The 18,120-nt window shown below is 44.1% G+C and overlaps 1 protein-coding gene across 6 annotated transcripts in view; it reads left to right on the forward strand.

The window, feature by feature from the left end:
- Window positions 1-18,120, forward strand: part of YEATS2 (YEATS domain containing 2) — a 113,039-nt gene that overhangs the window by 89,249 nt on the left and 5,670 nt on the right. For 5 of the 6 annotated variants that reach the window (XM_033211846.1, XM_033211850.1, XM_033211847.1 and 2 more), the window contains exons 21-27: window positions 2,469-2,652; window positions 10,349-10,477; window positions 11,252-11,350; window positions 12,506-12,608; window positions 13,485-13,558; window positions 15,343-15,422; window positions 15,992-16,193. In XM_033211846.1, coding sequence (XP_033067737.1) covers window positions 2,469-2,652; window positions 10,349-10,477; window positions 11,252-11,350; window positions 12,506-12,608; window positions 13,485-13,558; window positions 15,343-15,422; window positions 15,992-16,193 — 871 coding nt within the window. Of the gene's footprint in view, window positions 1-2,468; window positions 2,653-5,123; window positions 5,515-10,348; window positions 10,478-11,251; window positions 11,351-12,505; window positions 12,609-13,484; window positions 13,559-15,342; window positions 15,423-15,991; window positions 16,194-18,120 lie in introns of those variants that run through there. The other variant, XM_033211851.1, reaches the window with a different exon arrangement.

Consider the following 18,120-nt stretch of genomic DNA (forward strand, 5'->3'; position numbering starts at 1 on the left):
TCTTCGTATACTAATCTCCTTTCTTTTGGGTATATACCTAGCAGTGGGATGTGGATCATATGGTATTTCTATTTTTAGTCTTTTGAGGACCCTCTGTACGTTCTCTATCATGGTTGTGCTAACTTACATTCCCACCAGCAGTGCACGAGGGTTCCCTCTTCTCCATATCCTCACCAGCCTGTCTTTTGGATGAAAGCCATTTTAACTGGGTGGGATGATTTCTCATTATAGTTCTGATTTGTGTTTCTGTGACAATTAATGATGTTGAACATTTTTTTATTTGCCTGTTGGGCCATTTTTGTGTCTTCTTTTGAGAAATGTCTGTTCAGATCTTTTGCCCATTTTCAAATGAGATTATTTGACTTTTTTCTATAGAGTTGTTTGAGCTTCTTGTATATTCTGATTATTAATCCCTTGTTACATGTGTATGTAGTTGGCCAGTATTTCCTCCCATTCTGTGGGTTGTCTCTTTGTTAGTTGTTTTCGTTGCTGTGCAGAAGCTTTTTAACTTGATGTGATCCCATTTATACATTTTTGTTTTAGTTGCCTGTGCTTTTGAGGTATTACTCAAGAAATCTTTGCCCAAACCAATGTCCTGGAGAGTTTCCCTAATGTTTTCTTGTAGTAGTTTCATAGTTTGATGTCTTAGATTTAAGTCTTTAATCCATTTTGATTGCATAGTGAGAGCTAGGTGGTCTAGTTACATTCTTCTGCATAAAGATATCTAGTTTTCCCAGCACAAGTTTTAATAAAAGTCCCAATTTACCTGTTTTTCTTTTATTGCTTGTTCTTTTGATGTCACATCTGAAAAACCATTGCCTAATCCAAAGCCACAAAACTCAAGCCTATGTTTTCTTCTAAGAGTTTTATACATTTAGCTCTTATATTTAGGTTTCAGATTCATTTGAGTTAATTTTTTTTTTCTTTTTTCTTTTTTTGCGATGGAGTCTCATTCTGTCGCCCAGGCTGGAGTGCAGTGGTACAATTTCAGCTCACTGCAACCTCTGCCTCCCGAATTCAAGCGATTCTCCTGCATCACCCTCCCAAGTAGCTGGGACTACAGGCACCCACCACCATGCTCAGCTAATTTTTTGTTGTTGTTGTTATTCTTTTGAGATGGAGTCTCGCTCTGTCGCCCAGGCTGGAGTGCAGTGGCTGGATCTCAGCTCACTGCAAGCTCCGCCTCCCGGGTTCACGCCATTCTCCTGCCTCACCCTCCCGAGTAGCTGGGACTACAGGCGCCCGCCACCTCGCCTGGCTAATTTTTTGTATTTTTAGTAGAGACGGGGTTTCACCATGTTAGCCAGGATGGTCTCGATCTCCTGACCTCGTGATCCACCCGTCTCGGCCTCCCAAAGTGCTGGGATTACAGGCTTGAGCCACCGCGCCCGGCCTTTTTTTTTTTTTTTTGTATTTTTAGTAGACATGGGATTTCACCGTGTTAGCCAGGATGGTCTTGATCTCCTGACCTCGTGATTCATCCACCTTGGCCTCCCATAGGCATAAGCCACCATGCCCAGCCACTCGAATTAATTTTTGTACATGGTGTGAGGTAGACACCAAACTTTATTCTTTTTTATGTAAATATCCAGTTGGCCTAGAAACATTTATTGAAAAACCATCTCTCAGCTGTCTTGGAAGCCCACAGACTTGAATGATGTGACTTGACTTCTCAAGCTTCATCTCCTGCAGCTGCTGCTTCTCCTCCTGTGCCTCTTCACGAGTCATACTACTCTGCTTTGCAGTTCCTTGAACATACAGTGTTCTTTCATGCCTCACCAACTTTCTACATACTCTCCTTTGCCAAGAAACCCTGGCATCTCTCCCTTTCTCTGTCTTGAATCTGGAAGATTTCCCTAAAGTGCCTGATGTTTTTTTTACCTGAAGCTGTTTCCTGTACCCTCCCCTTTCTATTCCTAGGCAGAAGCAGTACCTTTCTTCTTGGTTGTATTGGTGACATTTGCCTGTGCTTGCCATAGCATCATCATACTTAGGTGATTGTTTCCGTGGTAGCTTTTATCTCAGAGCCTTAGCACTTAACCATTATGCCGGCCATGCAGTAGATGTTTGTTGAATGAAGTGACAGACTTTAAACATTGTCATGTATTCTTAATAAAGCTCATTTTTAGTCCATGTGTATATTCTGAGAATATGTCCTCCTAATTTTTTGGTGATGAAATTGCCTTTTATAAAGGGATATAATAGGTGGTGAATTTTAAAAATATGATCACCCTATGATACTTCCTTGTTTTACATTTTTTAAATTTTCTTGGTCCATGAAATGTAAAAGTACAGGAACCATTGAACTACAGAAGTAATCTTTTTTTAAATGGTATGGCATTTACTAAGTAGTCACGAACACCTAATAGATGATACTTAGTGTGTGTGCTGTGTGGCCATCACTGCTCTTAGTCACTCACTCTACTTCCTTCCTGAATTGTGTTGTTTCTGGCCCTATGGGTGAGCAGTCTGAGGGAATGGTTCCTATGTCTTCATCTACGGTCAGTTCTGTAACGAAAACTTCTGGGCAGCCGCAAGTGTGTGTGAGCCAGACCACCGTGGGAACCTGCAAGGCTGCCACCCCCACCGTCGTCAGTGCCACGTCCCTCGTGCCCACACCAAACCCCATCTCTGGGAAAGCCACAGTATCAGGTGAGTTTCATTGTGATATTATTTCTCTCTCTTTTCTCTCATAGGGCTAGAATATTTTTGGAGGATCTTTTTTGTTTGTTTGTTTGTTTGAGATAGCGTCTCACTCTGTTCCCAAAGCTAGAGTGTGATATCACAGTCTTGACTCACTGCAATCTCTGCCTTCCAGGCTCAAGCCATCCTCCTACCTGAGCCTCTTGAGTGTCTGGGACCACAGGCACACATTACACCCAGCTAATTTTTTGTTTTTGGTAGAGATGGGGTTTCACCATGTTGTCCAGGCTGGTCTCGAACTCCTGAGCTCAGGTGATCGGCCCGCCTCGGCCTCCCAAAGTGCTAGGACTACAGGCATGAGCCACTGTGCCCAGCTATTTTTTGGAGGGCCTTAAGCAATATTTTGTATAATAAATTGTTAAAAGTAATTAATCCAGCAGCATTTTTTGAACAGCTACTTTTTAGATAAATTATTTTTGTTTAAAAATCTATATATCAGATTTTGTCTGAGACTTTAAATTATCATTTGAAAGTTACTATTTGAATTTTTGAATGATATAATAAAACCTTAGCCACGCAGACAGAACCCTACTGGGTATTTTAGCTTTTTTTATAATGTAATTTTGCAGAGAGCCAAGAGTTTGCTTTCCTTAAAGTACTAATTTCTTTTTTCCTATAATCAGTGTTGAATAGAATTCACTATAAAATGTATAGCTTTCTTTGCTTTCATAAACAAAGTATATAAAATATATCTTAGCCTTGGTGACTCCAAGTCATAATTTTTAACATTAGTTATTATCTTGGCTAGTGTTAGAATGATAGGCTGGAGATCCAGTAAGAGCTATGGTGTCTTTGTGCCTGCACTAGAGGGCCTCAGAAAAGTGTACCTTTTGCTTCTGAGTAATAGAGAGCATGCGTCCTGAGACCAGATGGGCTAGTTGAAGTGATTTGCTTCAATTTCTCAGCTGTAAATGAGATTGATAATAATACCTACTTCATGAGTTCGAGAGGTTTAAATGGGTTAGTAATATATCTGTGCTTAGAATACTGTCTGGCGTATAGTGGCCATTATATAAACAATTGTCTCTGCCGTTATCGTGTGTCATCATTCTTGTTGTTAGTCCATAGTCCTTTATCTGCAATTCTAAAATCCCAAAAGCTGTGAAAACCAAAGATTTTATTTTTTTAAATTTTACTTTAAGTTCTGGGATGCATGTGCAGAACGTCCAGGTTTGTTACATAAGTGTACATGTGCCATGGTGGTTTGCTGCACCTGTCAACCCATCATGTAGGTTTTAAGCCCTGCATACATTAGATATTTGTCCCAATGCTCTCCCTCCCCTTGCCCCGCACCCCCCAACAGGCCCCGGTATGTGATGTTCCCCTCCCTGCGTCCAACTGTTCTCATTGTTCAGTTCCCACTTACGAGTGAGAACATGTGGTATTTGGTTTTCTGTTCCTGTGTTAGTTTGCTGATGAGAATGTTGGTTTCCAGCTTCATCCATATCCCTGCAAAGGACATGAACTCATTATTTTTTATGGCTGCAAGATTATATTGTATTGTATTGTATTATTATTATTATTGTTACTATTATTATTATTTTTTTTTTTTTTTGAGGCGGAGTCTCGCTCTGTCGCCCAGACTGGAGTGCAGTGGCCAGATCTCAGCTCACTGCAAGCTCCGCCTCCCGGGTTTCCGCCATTCTCCTGCCTCAGCCTCCCGAGTAGCTGGGACTACAGGCGCCCGCCACCTCGCCCGGCTAGTTTTTTTTGTATTTTTAGTAGAGACGGGGTTTCACCGTATTAGCCAGGATGGTCTCGATCTCCTGACCTCGTGATCCGCCCGTCTCGGCCTCCCAAAGTGCTGGGATTACAGGCTTGAGCCACCGCGCCCGGCCATTATTATTATTATTTTGATGGAGTCTTGCTCTGTCGCCCAGGCTGGAGTGCAGTGGCATGATCTCGGCTCACTGCAATCTCTGCCTACCGGCTTCAAGCAATTCTCCTGCCTCAGCTTCTCGAGTAGCTGGGATTAAAGGCACCTGCCATCATGCCTGGCTAGTTTTTGTAGAGACAGGGTTTTACCAGGTTGGCCAGGCTGGTCTTGAACTCCTGACCTCAGGTGATCCACCTGCCTTGGCCTCCCAAAGTGCTGGGATTACAGGCATGAGCCACCATGCCTGGCCAGAGATTTTATTTTTCATAACTAATTTTGGGGCACAATTGGACCTCCATTGACAGCATGTTTATATTATTTAATGTGAATATTTGTGTGTTTAGACATAGAATATTGATGTGTTTGATTACATCATACTGTCTCAGCTGCCAGGAAGCTGATAAAATACATGGCTTTGCTTCTCAAACTTGAATGATCAGTTTTGTTTTTGTTTTTCTACGATCTGGTACAGACAGATACTTCTGTAAAATATAATTAAAATGTCGCAACTGTTAAAAGTTTCTACTCTATTATCTTGTTGCAGATTGATACCAGCCAGCATACGGCTGGCACTGGTCTACCGGAAAAACTGAATATCACCGAGATACACACACACGCACGCATGCACACACGCGTGCAGACACACCCCTTACTGCCTTTGGATAAGAGGCTGTGGATGTTGTTGTTGTTATTACCATTATTACTTCATTCATATGTAGCTCCACACCAAGCCCCTTGTGTCTTGTTTTTTGGATAGAGGACAAAAAATTAAGGCTGATTATATTTTTCTCTTGATTTCTACCTCCCTGTTAAAATTGACCAACTTCTAGGATAGGGAGTGCTTGTTCTCTACTAACTGAATGTTTTATTTGAGGCCCTGTGTTGGACACTGGAGTAGAAATTGTAGAAATAAAAGGAATCATTATAATAATGAATGCCCTTCCCTTGTCTCTTTTCTGATCATGTTTTTGGCATGTAGTAAATGAAGTCTCCCTGCTGTAAGTTCCAGTTTCCTAAGATGCTGCTGCTGCTGGAACTTTCTGTATCACATTTTCTTTCTTTCTTTTTTTTTTTTTTTTGAGGCGGAATTTTGTTCTTGTCGCCCAGGCTGGAATGCAGTGGAACAATCTTGGCTCACTGCAACCTCTGCCTTCTGAGTTCCAGTGATTCTCCTGCGTCAGCCTCTTGAGTAGCTGGGATTACAGGCATGTGCCACCACATCCCACTGATTTTTGTATTTTTAGTAGAGATGGGGTTTCACCATGTTGACCAGGCTGGTCTCGAACTCCCGACCTCAGGTGATCCACCCGCCTTGGCCTCCCAAAATGCTAGGATTACAGGCGTGAGCCACTGCACCCAGCCCACATTTTCATAAAAGGATCAAACTGTTTCCTACTTATAACCAGCAGTTTTTCAATTAAGTTTTTTGGGTGCATTGTAAACTGCATTAAACAAGGTCTCGTTGGGACAGAAGCTGCATGAGCAAGGGAGAGAGCACGAGGAGATTCCGTCAGAGCACACAGGGCCTGTGTGGGGTGTTGGAACTTTGACTCTGGGGGAAGCCACTGAAGGGTTTTAAGCTAAGGTGGAATATGATCTGCCTTACCTTTTAACAGGATCATTGGTGTAGTATTGACAGTAAGCTCTGGGGCACGAGGTAGAAGCAGGGAATGGACCAGGAAGTAGATACTAAGAAAGAAGATTTGGTGATGTATTAGGGAGCTCTGGCCAGACAAGGATCTTTCCCAGAAGTGAAGGGCATGAACTGCCAGTTTCAAAAGGCACACTGGTCTACCAGAAAAACTGAATATCACCGAGATACACACACACGCACGCATGCACACACACGTGCAGACACACCCCTTACTGCCTTTGGATAAGAGGCTGTGGATGTTGTTGTCATTACTATTATTACTTCAGAATAATAAATTGATTTTATTATTTTTTTATAAAGAATTATAAAGAAATTGAAAATTTCAGAAATTACATTATCATTGACCTTCTCAGTGGCAGTGCTAGAAGCTAGCATACTACTGCTTTTCAAAATGCAAGAACATTACTTTCAGTCTAGAATTCTCTAGTTAAGGAGATCATTACAGAGTGAGGGTAGAACTATTTCTGACAGGCAAAGTTTGAAATGTATTTCCTGTGTACCCTCTCCAAAGACATTCCTAAAATATGGGATGGGGTTATGTCCCAGTCAGCTATTGTAAGGTGAAAATATTTTTTTTTTTTTTTTGAGACGGAGTCACGCTCTGTCACCCAGGCTAGAGTGCAGTGGTGCGATCTTGGCTCACTGCAAGCTCCGCCTCCTGGGTTCAAGCCATTCTCCTGCCTCAGCCTCCCAAGTAGCTGGGACTACAGCTACCCGCCACCATGCCCGGCTAATTTTTTGTAGTTGTAGTAGAGACAGGGTTCCACAGTGTTAGCCAGGATGGTCTTAATCTCCTGACCTCGTGATCTGCCTACGTTGGCATCCATAAGTGCTGGGATTACAGGCGTGAGCCACCACACCCGGCCATAAGGTGAAAATACTCTAAATGGAAAAAAATGCATGACTGGCCGGGGACTGTGGCTCACTGCCACTGCCCAGCATCACAAGAGAGGTACAGTTTCTACTGAGTGCCTGTGACTTTCATACCATGCCAAAGTAAAAAACTCCAATCAACCATTGCAAGGGAATGTCTGTATAGGGAAGAAAGGGTATATAAGTGCCTTAAAGGGGGAACTTTTTATGCCTTTTCTGGGCCCCATCTAGGGGCTAGATTTGACTTTGACTCTGGGGGAAGCCACTGAAGACCCCATCTAGGGGCCAGGTGCTATGGCTTACGACTGTAATCTCAGCAGTTTGGGAGGCCAAGGCAAGCGGATCGCTTGAGGCTGGGAGTTTGAGACAAGGCTGGGCAATGCTGCAAGACCCCATCTCTTAAAAAAAAAAATTAGCTGGGTGTGGTAGTTGTGCCTGTAGTCCCAGCTACTCGGGAGGCTGAGGTGGGAGGATCACTTGACCCTGGGAGGTCGAGGTTGCAGTGAGCCATGATCGCTTGCATCACTGCACTCCAGCCGGGGTGACAGAGCAAGACACTGTCTCAACAAAAAAACAAAACAAAAAAAACAAAACCAACTACCCTAATAGTAAATCAGTAGGTAAAATTAAAAATTGATGCATCAAGGCCTATAATGAATACATTCCTTTTAAAATTATTTTTATTTTATTGTTAGAGCAGGGTCTTGCTCTGTTTTCCAGGCTGGAGTGCAGGGGCTTGATCATAGCTCATTGTAGCCTCTGAACTCCTGGGCTGTCCTCCCACCTCAGCCTCCCAAGTGGCTGGCATTACAGGGGCATGCCACTACACGGTACTAATTTTGTTTGCTTTTTTTTAGAGACGGGGTCTTGCTTTGTTGCCTAGGCTGGTCTCAAACTCCTGGCCTCAACTAGTCCTCCCTTCTTGGCCTCCCAAAGTGCTGGGGTTACAGATGTAAGCCGCTGCACCTGGCCCTACACATTCTTTTACATATACTGAGATAAATATTAATAAAAAGAATCAAAAGAGATTAAAGTAGATACCAGCAGGGAACTAGATGAAAATAGGGAGGTGGAATGGGGGTTGGCTATGTTTATATAAGCCTTTTAGTACTTTTTAACTTGTTAGCTGGTCAGCATGCATAAAAATACGGAAACTTCAGATCGTTGTTAAACTCATCAACATCATGTCTCAGGAAGTATTACTACCTGACTGATTTAACACTCTTCTATTCCAAAGAAAGATTTTGTTTATTTAAGGCCTTGTTCTAGAAAGTATTTAAGATTATTCCTTTCCTTAGCTCAGACCAGCTGCTTTCCAGTGCCTTAAAGTATCTTTAGCTCCTGATGCTGGTTTTTTTTGTTGTTGTTGTTGTTTTTTCAGCGACGGAGTTCTGCTCTTGTTGCCCAGGCTGGAGTGCAATGGCGTGATCTTGGCTTACTGAAACCTCCACCTCCCGAGTTCAAGTGATTTTCCTGCTTCAGCCTCCCAAGTGGCTTTATAGGCGCCTGCCATCATGCCTGGCTACTTTTTTGGTATTTTTGGTAGAGACAGGGTTTCACCATGTTGGCCAGGCTGGTCTCGAACTCCTGACCTCAGATGGTCCACCTGTCTCGCCCTCCCAAGGTGCTGGGATTACAGGCGTGAGCCACCATGCCTGACCACTGTTTTTAAGTATTTCTTAAAATGTGTTTTTATTGTTTGTGCCTTGTATACTCCTTCCCAGTAAAGGCCCTTTGTGATTTTTTAAGTGGCCCTCTGAATGCCTAGAACAGTTTTACATGGAAATGGGAATATGGAAATCACCTTTAAAATAAAATGAGAGAAAGTGATCCTTTCTAAAACGATAGAGAACATCTGATGTTTGAAAAACAAGGGCTGCACAGAGCTAGGAAATGATGAGGTGTGGTGTGTAGACAGATGGACATACTAGATACGTAGGGACAGTAGGAAGGAGATGCGCATACATTGGGACCAGATTAAAATGGACCTTGATTGCTTGAAGCTAATTTTGGAAATATGTTTTAGGCAGTCAGGAGCCAGCATAGGTTTTTAAGTAGGATAATGACAATGTTTGACATCAAAACACGGAATTTTATATCTAGAACTGTGTACAAAATCCAAAATTTTGTACACATCAGAGCTATGTGCAAAACAAATTGTCATAGAAAACAAACATGGAAGAGTACTATCTGAAAACATTAGTATTGATTATCTCTGCGGTAGGATTTTGGGTGACTTTTTATCCTTTTTACTAGCAAAAATGTTACTTCATGGTTGTGGTACAAGGATACTTTTAATCATTATGGCCAGGCACAGTGGTTCACATCTATAATCCCATTGCTGGCCAGGCGCGGTGGCTCATGCCTGTAATCCCAGCTGAGAGGCTGAGGTGAGTGGATAACTTGAGGTTAGGAGTTCGAGACCAGCCTGGCCAACATGGTGAAACCCCGTCTCTACTAAAAATACAAAAATTAGCTGGGCGTGGTGGCATGTGCCTGTAATCCCAGCTACTCAGGAGGCCTAGGCAGGAGAATTGCTTGAACCTGGGAGATGGAGGTTGCAGTGAGCCAAGATGGCACCATTTCACTCCAGCCTGGGCGACAGAGCGAGATACGACTCAAAAAAAAAAAAAAAAATCCCAGTGCTTTGGGAAGCCGTGGTGGGAGAATCGCTCGAGGCTAGGAGTTTCAAGACCAGCCTGGGCAACAAAGCAAGACCCCATCTCTACAGAAACAAATTAAAAATTAGCTGTGTGTCATGGCATGCCTGTAGTCCCAGCCACTCTGGAAGCTGAGACAGGAGGATCGCTTGAGCCCAGGAGTTCAAGGTTATAATGAGCTATGATCGTACCACTGCACTTTTCAACCTGGGCGACAGCCTGTCTCTAAAAATAAAAATAAATAGGGGCTGGGCATGGTGGCTCATGTCTGTAATCCCAGCACTTTGGGAGGCCGAGGCAGGAAAATCGCTTGAACGTGGGAGGTAGAGGTTGCAGTAAGCCAAGATCGTGTCAGCCTGGGTGACACAGCGAGACTCCATCTCAAAAAGTAAATAAATAAACAGTTATTGTCATGCCGATGTTTTATTGTGAAATCCACAGCATCTGTTGCCTCCTGCTTCTCACTCTTTTGTTTACTGGAAGGTAACTTCCTCCATGACAAAATATGGGTGGCACAGAGGATAAGGGACTTTCCCGAAGCACCTGACCTTCAGCGTGGCCTTGTCTTCCAATTTGTTGTAGGGCTGTTAAAGATTCACTCCAGCCAAGCCAGTCCCCAGCAGGCGGTCCTGACGATTCCCAGCCAGCTCAAACCACTCAGCGTAAACACGTCTGGAGGGGTGCAGACAATCCTGATGCCTGTGAATAAAGGTGAGTGCCTTGCCCACGGGCCTCTGTGCTGTGGCCGCTTCCACGTATCCCAGCATTTACCAGGTGGTGACTGCTCTGCCCGTGTACAGCTGCCCTTCAGCTATCACGGTACTCCCTGCACCTTGAATGCTAGGGCACCAATGCCAGGACTCAAAACCCAAATGTTCATTGGCTTCTAAATAGCTGCCCTTATCTAAAGTTGAGTTGAAGGGGGAATATTTTAAGTGTTTATAAGAATTTACATTAATTGGATTGTTGTTTTCCTTTCCTTTTTTTTTTTGAGACAAGAGTTTTGCTCTGTCGCCAAGGGTGGAGTGCAGTGGCGAGATCTCGGCTCACTGCAACCTCCGCCTCTGGGTTCAAGCGATTCTCATGCCTCAGTCTCCTGAGTAGCTGGCTAATTTTTGTATTTTTTAGTAAAGACGAGGTTTCACCATGTTGCACAGTCTGGTCTTGAACTCCTGACCTCAGAAGATCCACCTGCCTTGGCCCCCCCAAAGTATTGGGATTACAGGCGTGAGCCACCACGCCCAGCCTGGCTTGTTACTTTCTTAGTTTAGTGACAGGCTCCCATTTCTGCAGTTGAGGATATACCTCAGTTACCCTCATACCTAATAATCGCCCACTAGTAAAAAGGGACTTTGCAATTCCTGTTGTCCTCAAGTTGGCTTTGTGCTGTTCGTCTCATGTGGGGTTATCACCTGGGAGTTAGATCACCCTCATTAAAAATAATCTCTGTATTTGTTATATCCATCCCTCCTTTTCTCCCTTTAGTGGTTCAGTCATTTTCTACCAGCAAGCCACCTGCCATTCTGCCTGTAGCTGCCCCAACTCCAGTTGTCCCCAGCTCTGCTCCAGCAGCTGTTGCAAAAGGTACATAGGATCTCAGAGTTCTCGTCCAGAAGTTTTGTTATTTATCTTTTTTGTTGTCGTTCACGTTCTCTTCTGATGTCCAGAAGTTTTATGCAGGACGTTACCATAATCTGAATCTTTTGAATTTTCAGCATTTGCAAATCAACCACTTGGCAAATATATCCTAAATACTCATATGGTAGACTTAACATTGAGGGAAACGCAGAGATGTATAAAGGATCATTTCTACCCTTTAATAAATTTATAATAAGGTTGAAAAGAATTGCTGTAGACAGCAAGCAATCATTGATAAACACAAGACATGTGGCCAGGGAAATGATTGCTGAAATATTGCAGCTTGGGATGTCTGATCAGGGTTGGCAGAGGGTGTGGAGAAGGGCAAGACTTTGTACTGACCGTGGATTATAACCTGGACTTTAAAAGAGTAGAGGTTTTTTAGCTGTGGGGAGTCAAGGGGTATGCCAGATTAAGGGCACAGGAGAGACAAAGACTCAGCTTCCCCTTTGGAGAAGTGGCAAGTTAGAGGGACTCATTTGGGGAGTATAGTTGTGGTAAAGGGGGTTTAGGTAGGGGCCAGACTTTGGCGAGCTGGCAGTGGGAGACATTCTTGCCCACAAGAGTAGATCGGGATAGCACGGTGGATTAGAGCAACACGCTGACATTGATAACATCAATGTCCAAGCACAGGCATTCTGATTTTTGCTTTCTGCCTTGTGTCTCAGAACGCTAAAATAATGCTGAAAGTTGATAAACTAGCTGGAGAGATGATATTGGAAAGGTCACAATATTAGAACTTAGAACAAACCAGCATTGTACTTCAATGTAGCATTGTTAAATCACATGTGTGGGGAGGGGGTGAGGGATCTTACACAGCAGTATGGGTGGCCCTTTAAGAAATATCTGAGGAGCCATTTTATTGCCCCCGCCCTGTCATGAGGCTGGAGTTGTCCCCCCTGAGACCCAGGCTAACAGTTCTTCCCTTGTCTGATGACCCTGGGATGATAGGAGCCATCTCAGTCCCCTGGCTGTGTCCCCACAACAGCTGGAGTGGCAGTTTCCTTGCTGAGCTTCACTGCAGGAGCTTTGTTTGTGCCTGCACATGTCCTTCCACTGCTAACCCCTAACAGCTGCCTCTTTGTTGCTCTTGCCTTGTAGTGAAGACTGAACCAGAAACACCTGGGCCGAGCTGCCTCTCTCAGGAGGGTCAGACAGCAGTGAAAACAGAAGAAAGTTCTGAGCTGGGAAACTATGTCATTAAGTAATTCTTCCAATCTTTCCTAAAGGAATTCCGCTTTGGGTGTTTGTCACACGTGTGACAGCTGAGTATGTGCAGAGTTGTGTGTGTAGCTCTAAGCCCTTGATGGGAGGAACTGTCTGTGCCTGTGTAGTGGACAAGTGATGCACAGCTGAGGGTCATCATTTTATACAGTGATGTGACTGGAGGTGGCACTTGATTTGTAGCCTTAGAAGCCTCAGATGGGATTAGACCTCATTTCAGTTGAGGTTGCCAACGTGGGCTTTCTCTGCTGAGCCCTTGGGCACAAAATTTCTCCTGTTGCCATCACTCAGGTGTATACGTGCTTTGTGACTGGGTGTCCACATGCCTGCCTAATCTTAGCTGCCTCTTCATGGGCTATACACACTCTTTGCTTCTTCTAAAATGCTTCCTGAGGTTTCGTAATTTCTAAATCAGGAAGCCACTTCTGACCAGCTACTTTTAAGTATATCAAACTGCTGGGGACAATAGAAACTTAGCCCTTTAATATGGTAGATGGAGGCGTGAACTGTAATAACCCTAAGACGGGCATACAGAATTTTTCTCCCCTAGTAGCAGTCACATTGCAAAAAGATTATATTGCTATTTAATTTTAAGGTGTAGATTAACTGTCTGTAATATGCACATAATCTTCCATTCCTAGAATCTTACTTAGTCTTGACATTTTCTTTTTAAGCATAGAACACCTTTCGTTTACAAAGAAGGTAATCTATGGAAGGAAAGACATGTTAATATGATGTTTTTACATTATAATTCCCTCAGAATGGAATATATCCATTAAGTATATGGCATATATATGGCTATGGAAACTGCTACATGTATTTAATTTATTGTCTTATTTTTTTTTATCCCTCTCAGGATAGACCATTTAGAGACTATCCAGCAACTCTTAACAGCAGTAGTAAAGAAGATTCCATTAATCACTGCAAAAAGTAAGACAATTACACTGAATATAGGGGTGCATTTTTTAAAGCTGTGAATTTAAGGTATTGAGTCAACTGAAATCACTTGGGTTTGTAAATTAATATTGATAATGGCAGTTACCTTATAAGGTTTCAGCTAGAGTTACAGCTCATTTGCAAGGGTTTTAGCATTCACATGCAGTTAGTTTTTTATTCTTTTTACTGTGTTGTTCTTTAGAAGGAATGTTTTACATTTTTCATATGTAAATCATAAATTGTTTTGTATGCAGTTAAAACTCTGTATTAGCATTTGGCGTTTATGAATGAGGAAAGCGTTTAGTGTTTGGCTGCAGTGTACCAGGTCCTGTGCAGGCTGGGTACGTTCACTGTCTCATATAATCCCAGCCTCCTGTGTGGTAGCTGGTGTCATCTCCATTTACAGATGAGAAAACTGAGGATGAACAGGGTTGAATAACTTGCTCGAGATCACAGAGCCATGGGTGGTGAAACAGGATACAAACCTGGTTCTGTTTGACTCTTAAGACCATTCATCTTTCCTCTGAAACTCAGGATTGCACACTGTAGAAATGCACAGTTTTTAAGACCTCCCAAAGTGGTGTGCTGTGTCACTGCCCATCGTTAGCTAGATTGAGTAAATTGCTGCTTAGCCCCAGTTGTTTTGACAGAATCAATAGCCCTTGCTGAGGGGCCAGCAGCCTGCGGACACAGGAGCATGCTCATGGGCAAGACCACCATGCACACTGAGAGGGAAGCCAGGGGCAGCCTCCACGCCACTCAGATTTGTAGGGCTCTGAACACGTACGCCAGGTACAGACCACCTACTTATTTTTTCCAACTGTAATAGCAAAGCAGTAGTCTCTTTTTCTAAGGTAAAGTTTGGGGGATCATTTTGATGTATCTCAGAATAAAGTTTTGGTGACAGTTTCCCAGCCTGACAGAAGAAATTCAAACAAAAAAATCTCTCTCATATATACGTGTTTGTGTGTGTGTGTGTATGTGTATATGTGTAAATATATACATGTGTATGTGTATACATGTATATACACATACATACACATATATGTATATACACACACATATACACACACACACACAGTTTTCTCTTTCCTTAAAAATACAGAATACAAGAGCTGGAAGGTAGTTCAGATACTATCTTCCCAGCTTTCTCAATTTATAGATAAGAAAACCAAGCTGGTTGCAGTGGCTCAGGCCTGTAATCCCAGCAGTTTGGGAGGTTGAGGTGGGCAGATCACCTAAGGTCAGGACTTTGAGATCTGCCTGGTCAACATGGTAAAACTCCATCTCTACTAAAAATACAAAAATTAGCCAGGCATGGTGGTGCATGCCTGTAGTCCCAGCTACTCAGGAGGCCGAGGCAGGAGAATCGCTTGAAACCAGGAGGCAGAGGTTGCAGTGAGCTGAGATCGCGCCACTGCACTTCAGCGTGGGCAACAAAGTGAGACACCATCTACCATGGCCACCTTGTGAGTTAATGGCGGGTCCAGGGCTCCTAGTGGAGTGCCAGTTCCACAGACTTTAATAGCCTGTGGCAGTGATTACCTTCTCCACCAAAGAAGCCAAGTTCCCAAGAAGGTGTGTTGCTTTGAGTACACACGACAGGACGCCTTCTCTTCTGAGGAGACGCCCTCCTGGTGTTAGGCTGCATCTTGCCCAGTAAGGAACATACATGCAATAAAGAGGTCTGAAGAAGTGACTGGCTTGCCTCCAGCAAATGATATGTGATTGGAATCGTAAGAGCTTTATTCAGGATTTGCTGGGTATGTGCATTCTAGGTGAAGATGCCAGCTGCTTTTCTGCGAAGTCTGTGGAGCAGTACTATGGCTGGAACATTGGAAAAAGGAGAGCTGCTGAGGTAACCTACGTCTGCCTGTTCATTTTGGCTGCCTGCAGAAACCTTTTCTTAGGGAACAGGGATACAGATTGCAGCATATTTTATTGAAATATTTGATGGCTGAATATTTTCCTCAGTTAAAAAAGTCTCGTTTTTCAAAGACTTGTATCCAGCCGACTTTCAGGGCTGCCTTCTTTTCCATTACTGGTAGAAACATCCCTCACAGTTTCTAACTTTTTTTCTGAGTTTCAGAATTTTAAATGAACTTGCGTATCGAGTCCTTACAGTGGGAAGGTGCTGTGGTCGGTTTAGGGAAAGTTGGGATAGGAGGGGAAGTGGGAGGTCCTAGGTTGAGACCAGGTGAAAATCTTTAAAGGCCAAACCTAGGAGTTGCTGTTTTAGTTATAAGCATTAGGGAGCTGGTAGAAGTTCTACTTTTTTTAAGTGGGGAGTAACACAATCAGGTTTTTTTTCTTAAAAAAAAAAATTCTAACAGGTTAAGTTAGGATGGTGATTTATGATTGCATGATAACGTAGTTGTGTTAAGTGGAAGGATTTGATTATGGTTCCAAAAAAAATTTTGTTTTAAGTGGCAAAGAGCAATGACAATGCGAAAAGTCTTACAAGAAATCCTGGAGAAGAATCCGAGATTTCACCACCTGACTCCCCTCAAAACCAAGCATATTGCTCACTGGTGCCGCTGTCATGGCTACACCCCACCAGACCCTGAGAGCCTGAGGAATGACGGGGACTCCATCGAGGATGTGCTGACCCAGATCGACAGCGAGCCTGGTAAGCCTTCAGAGCGCCTGGCAGCCTGGGGGCATTTGCTTAGAGAGAGGTGAGGATTTGGAAGAGGTGCTGTAGAGAACAAGAGCATTTCCTACCTCCTGCCATGTCCTCCCCAGGACCATGCAGTCCCCGTGGAGCTGTTGGTACCCAAGTATCTCAAGTGTTGTGCCCCAGCCACAAATGTTCCAGCCCTTGCCATGCAGCAGGCTCACACTGTTCACTCCAGAGTCCCTGCTTGGCATCATTTCTTCTTTGAAGACTCCTGATCCATCTCCTTTCCTGTAGATCGAAGCAGCTTCCCCATCTTTTGTGACCTTAAGGACCCCCCCATGCCCCAGACAAGTCTGTGCTCCTTCTGTGAAGATGAGGCCTATGTCTCATCTGTTACTTTATCTCCAAACCCAGCTTGGAGGACGCCACCCAGTGTGGGAGGCACTTGTGAAAACTAGTAATGTTGCAGGTGAAATGAATTGTTTTATGATTAAAAAAAAAACTACTAGGCCAGGCGCGGTGGCTCACACCTGTAATCCCAGCACTTTGGGAGGCTGGGGCAGGCGGATCACGAGGTCAGGAGTTCAAGACCATCCTGGCTAACACGGTGAAACCCCGTCTCTACTAAAAATACGAAAAATTAGCCAGGCGTGGTGGCTGCCTGCCTGTGGTCCCAGCTACTCGGGAGGCTGAGGCAGGAGAATTGCTTGAACCAGGGAGGCAGAGGTTGCAGCGAGCTGATTGCACCACTGTACTCCAGCCTGGGCTACAGAGCAAGACCGTCTCAAAAAAAAAAAAAAAAAAAAAAACCACTGCTGCAGGGCCATGGGATGTAGGACCAAGGGATTAAAGATACGTAGGGAGAAGAAGCATTTTGAGTGTCACCTTCAAGAATAAGAAGGGTTGGACCGGGCGTAGTGGCTTACGCTTGTAATCCCAGCACTTTGAGAAGTCAAGATTGCTTAAGCCTCCAGGAGTTTGAGACCAGCCAGGGCAACATAGTAGGACCTTGTCTGTACAAAAAATACAAAAATTAGCTGGGTGTGGTACCTCGCCTGTAGTCCCGGGTACTTGGGTGACTAAGATGAGAGGGATCACTTGAGCCCGGGTTGAGGCTGCAGTGAGCCATGAGCACACCACTGCACTCCAGCCTGGGCAACAGAGCCAGACCCTGTCTCAATAAAATAAAAAGATAGGTTGTTATCTGCCTCCAGCCCCATTTATGTAGAAAAACAGAAGCTCTGCCTCCCTGTCCAAGGAAACCTGGAGCATAGAGGTGGGGTTCCTTTAAGACTTAGGGTCAGGCTCAGTGGCCTCCCACTTTGGGAGGCTGAGGCAGGAGGACTGTTTGAGCCCAGGAGTTCAAGACTAGCCTGGACAACACGGTGAAAATTTGTCTCTACAAAAAATGCAAAAATTAGCTGGGCATGGTGGTGCACGCTTGTAGTCCCACCTACTTAGGAAGCTGAGGCGGGAGGATTGAGCCCAAGAGGTTGAGGCTGCAGCGAGCTGTCATCATGCCACTGCTCTCCAGCTTGGGTGACAGCACAAGACTGTGTCCAAAAAAAAAGGGCAAGTCCCGTCTTTGCCATTAAGTTTCTTGAGAGCCTAATGCAGGATGGCCTGTCCTCTCATCTCCTGCAGCGCTTTATATCAGCAGCATAAGGGCTTGTCTGACTTCGCTGTCTAAGCTACTCGGAGAGCAGAGACCGTATTGATGTTTCCTGGGCTTCACTGACACTGTGTGGAAAGCACAGTACTTGCATGTACTAGGCTTCCTGTTAATCTGACTGATTACAAACAGCCCCTGACCTACAGTGGTTTGACCGTGAATTGATTTTGTGACTTGACAATGGTCTGAAAGCTGTAGGCATCAGCACAGGCCTTGACTTCTGATGGGATTGCATCCAGATAAGGCCATCGTAAGTTGAAAATA

The sequence above is a fragment of the Trachypithecus francoisi genome, unplaced genomic scaffold (genome assembly GCF_009764315.1).
Source record: "Trachypithecus francoisi isolate TF-2019V2 unplaced genomic scaffold, Tfra_2.0 Lachesis_group0, whole genome shotgun sequence".
NCBI classification, from domain to species: Eukaryota; Metazoa; Chordata; class Mammalia; order Primates; family Cercopithecidae; genus Trachypithecus; species Trachypithecus francoisi.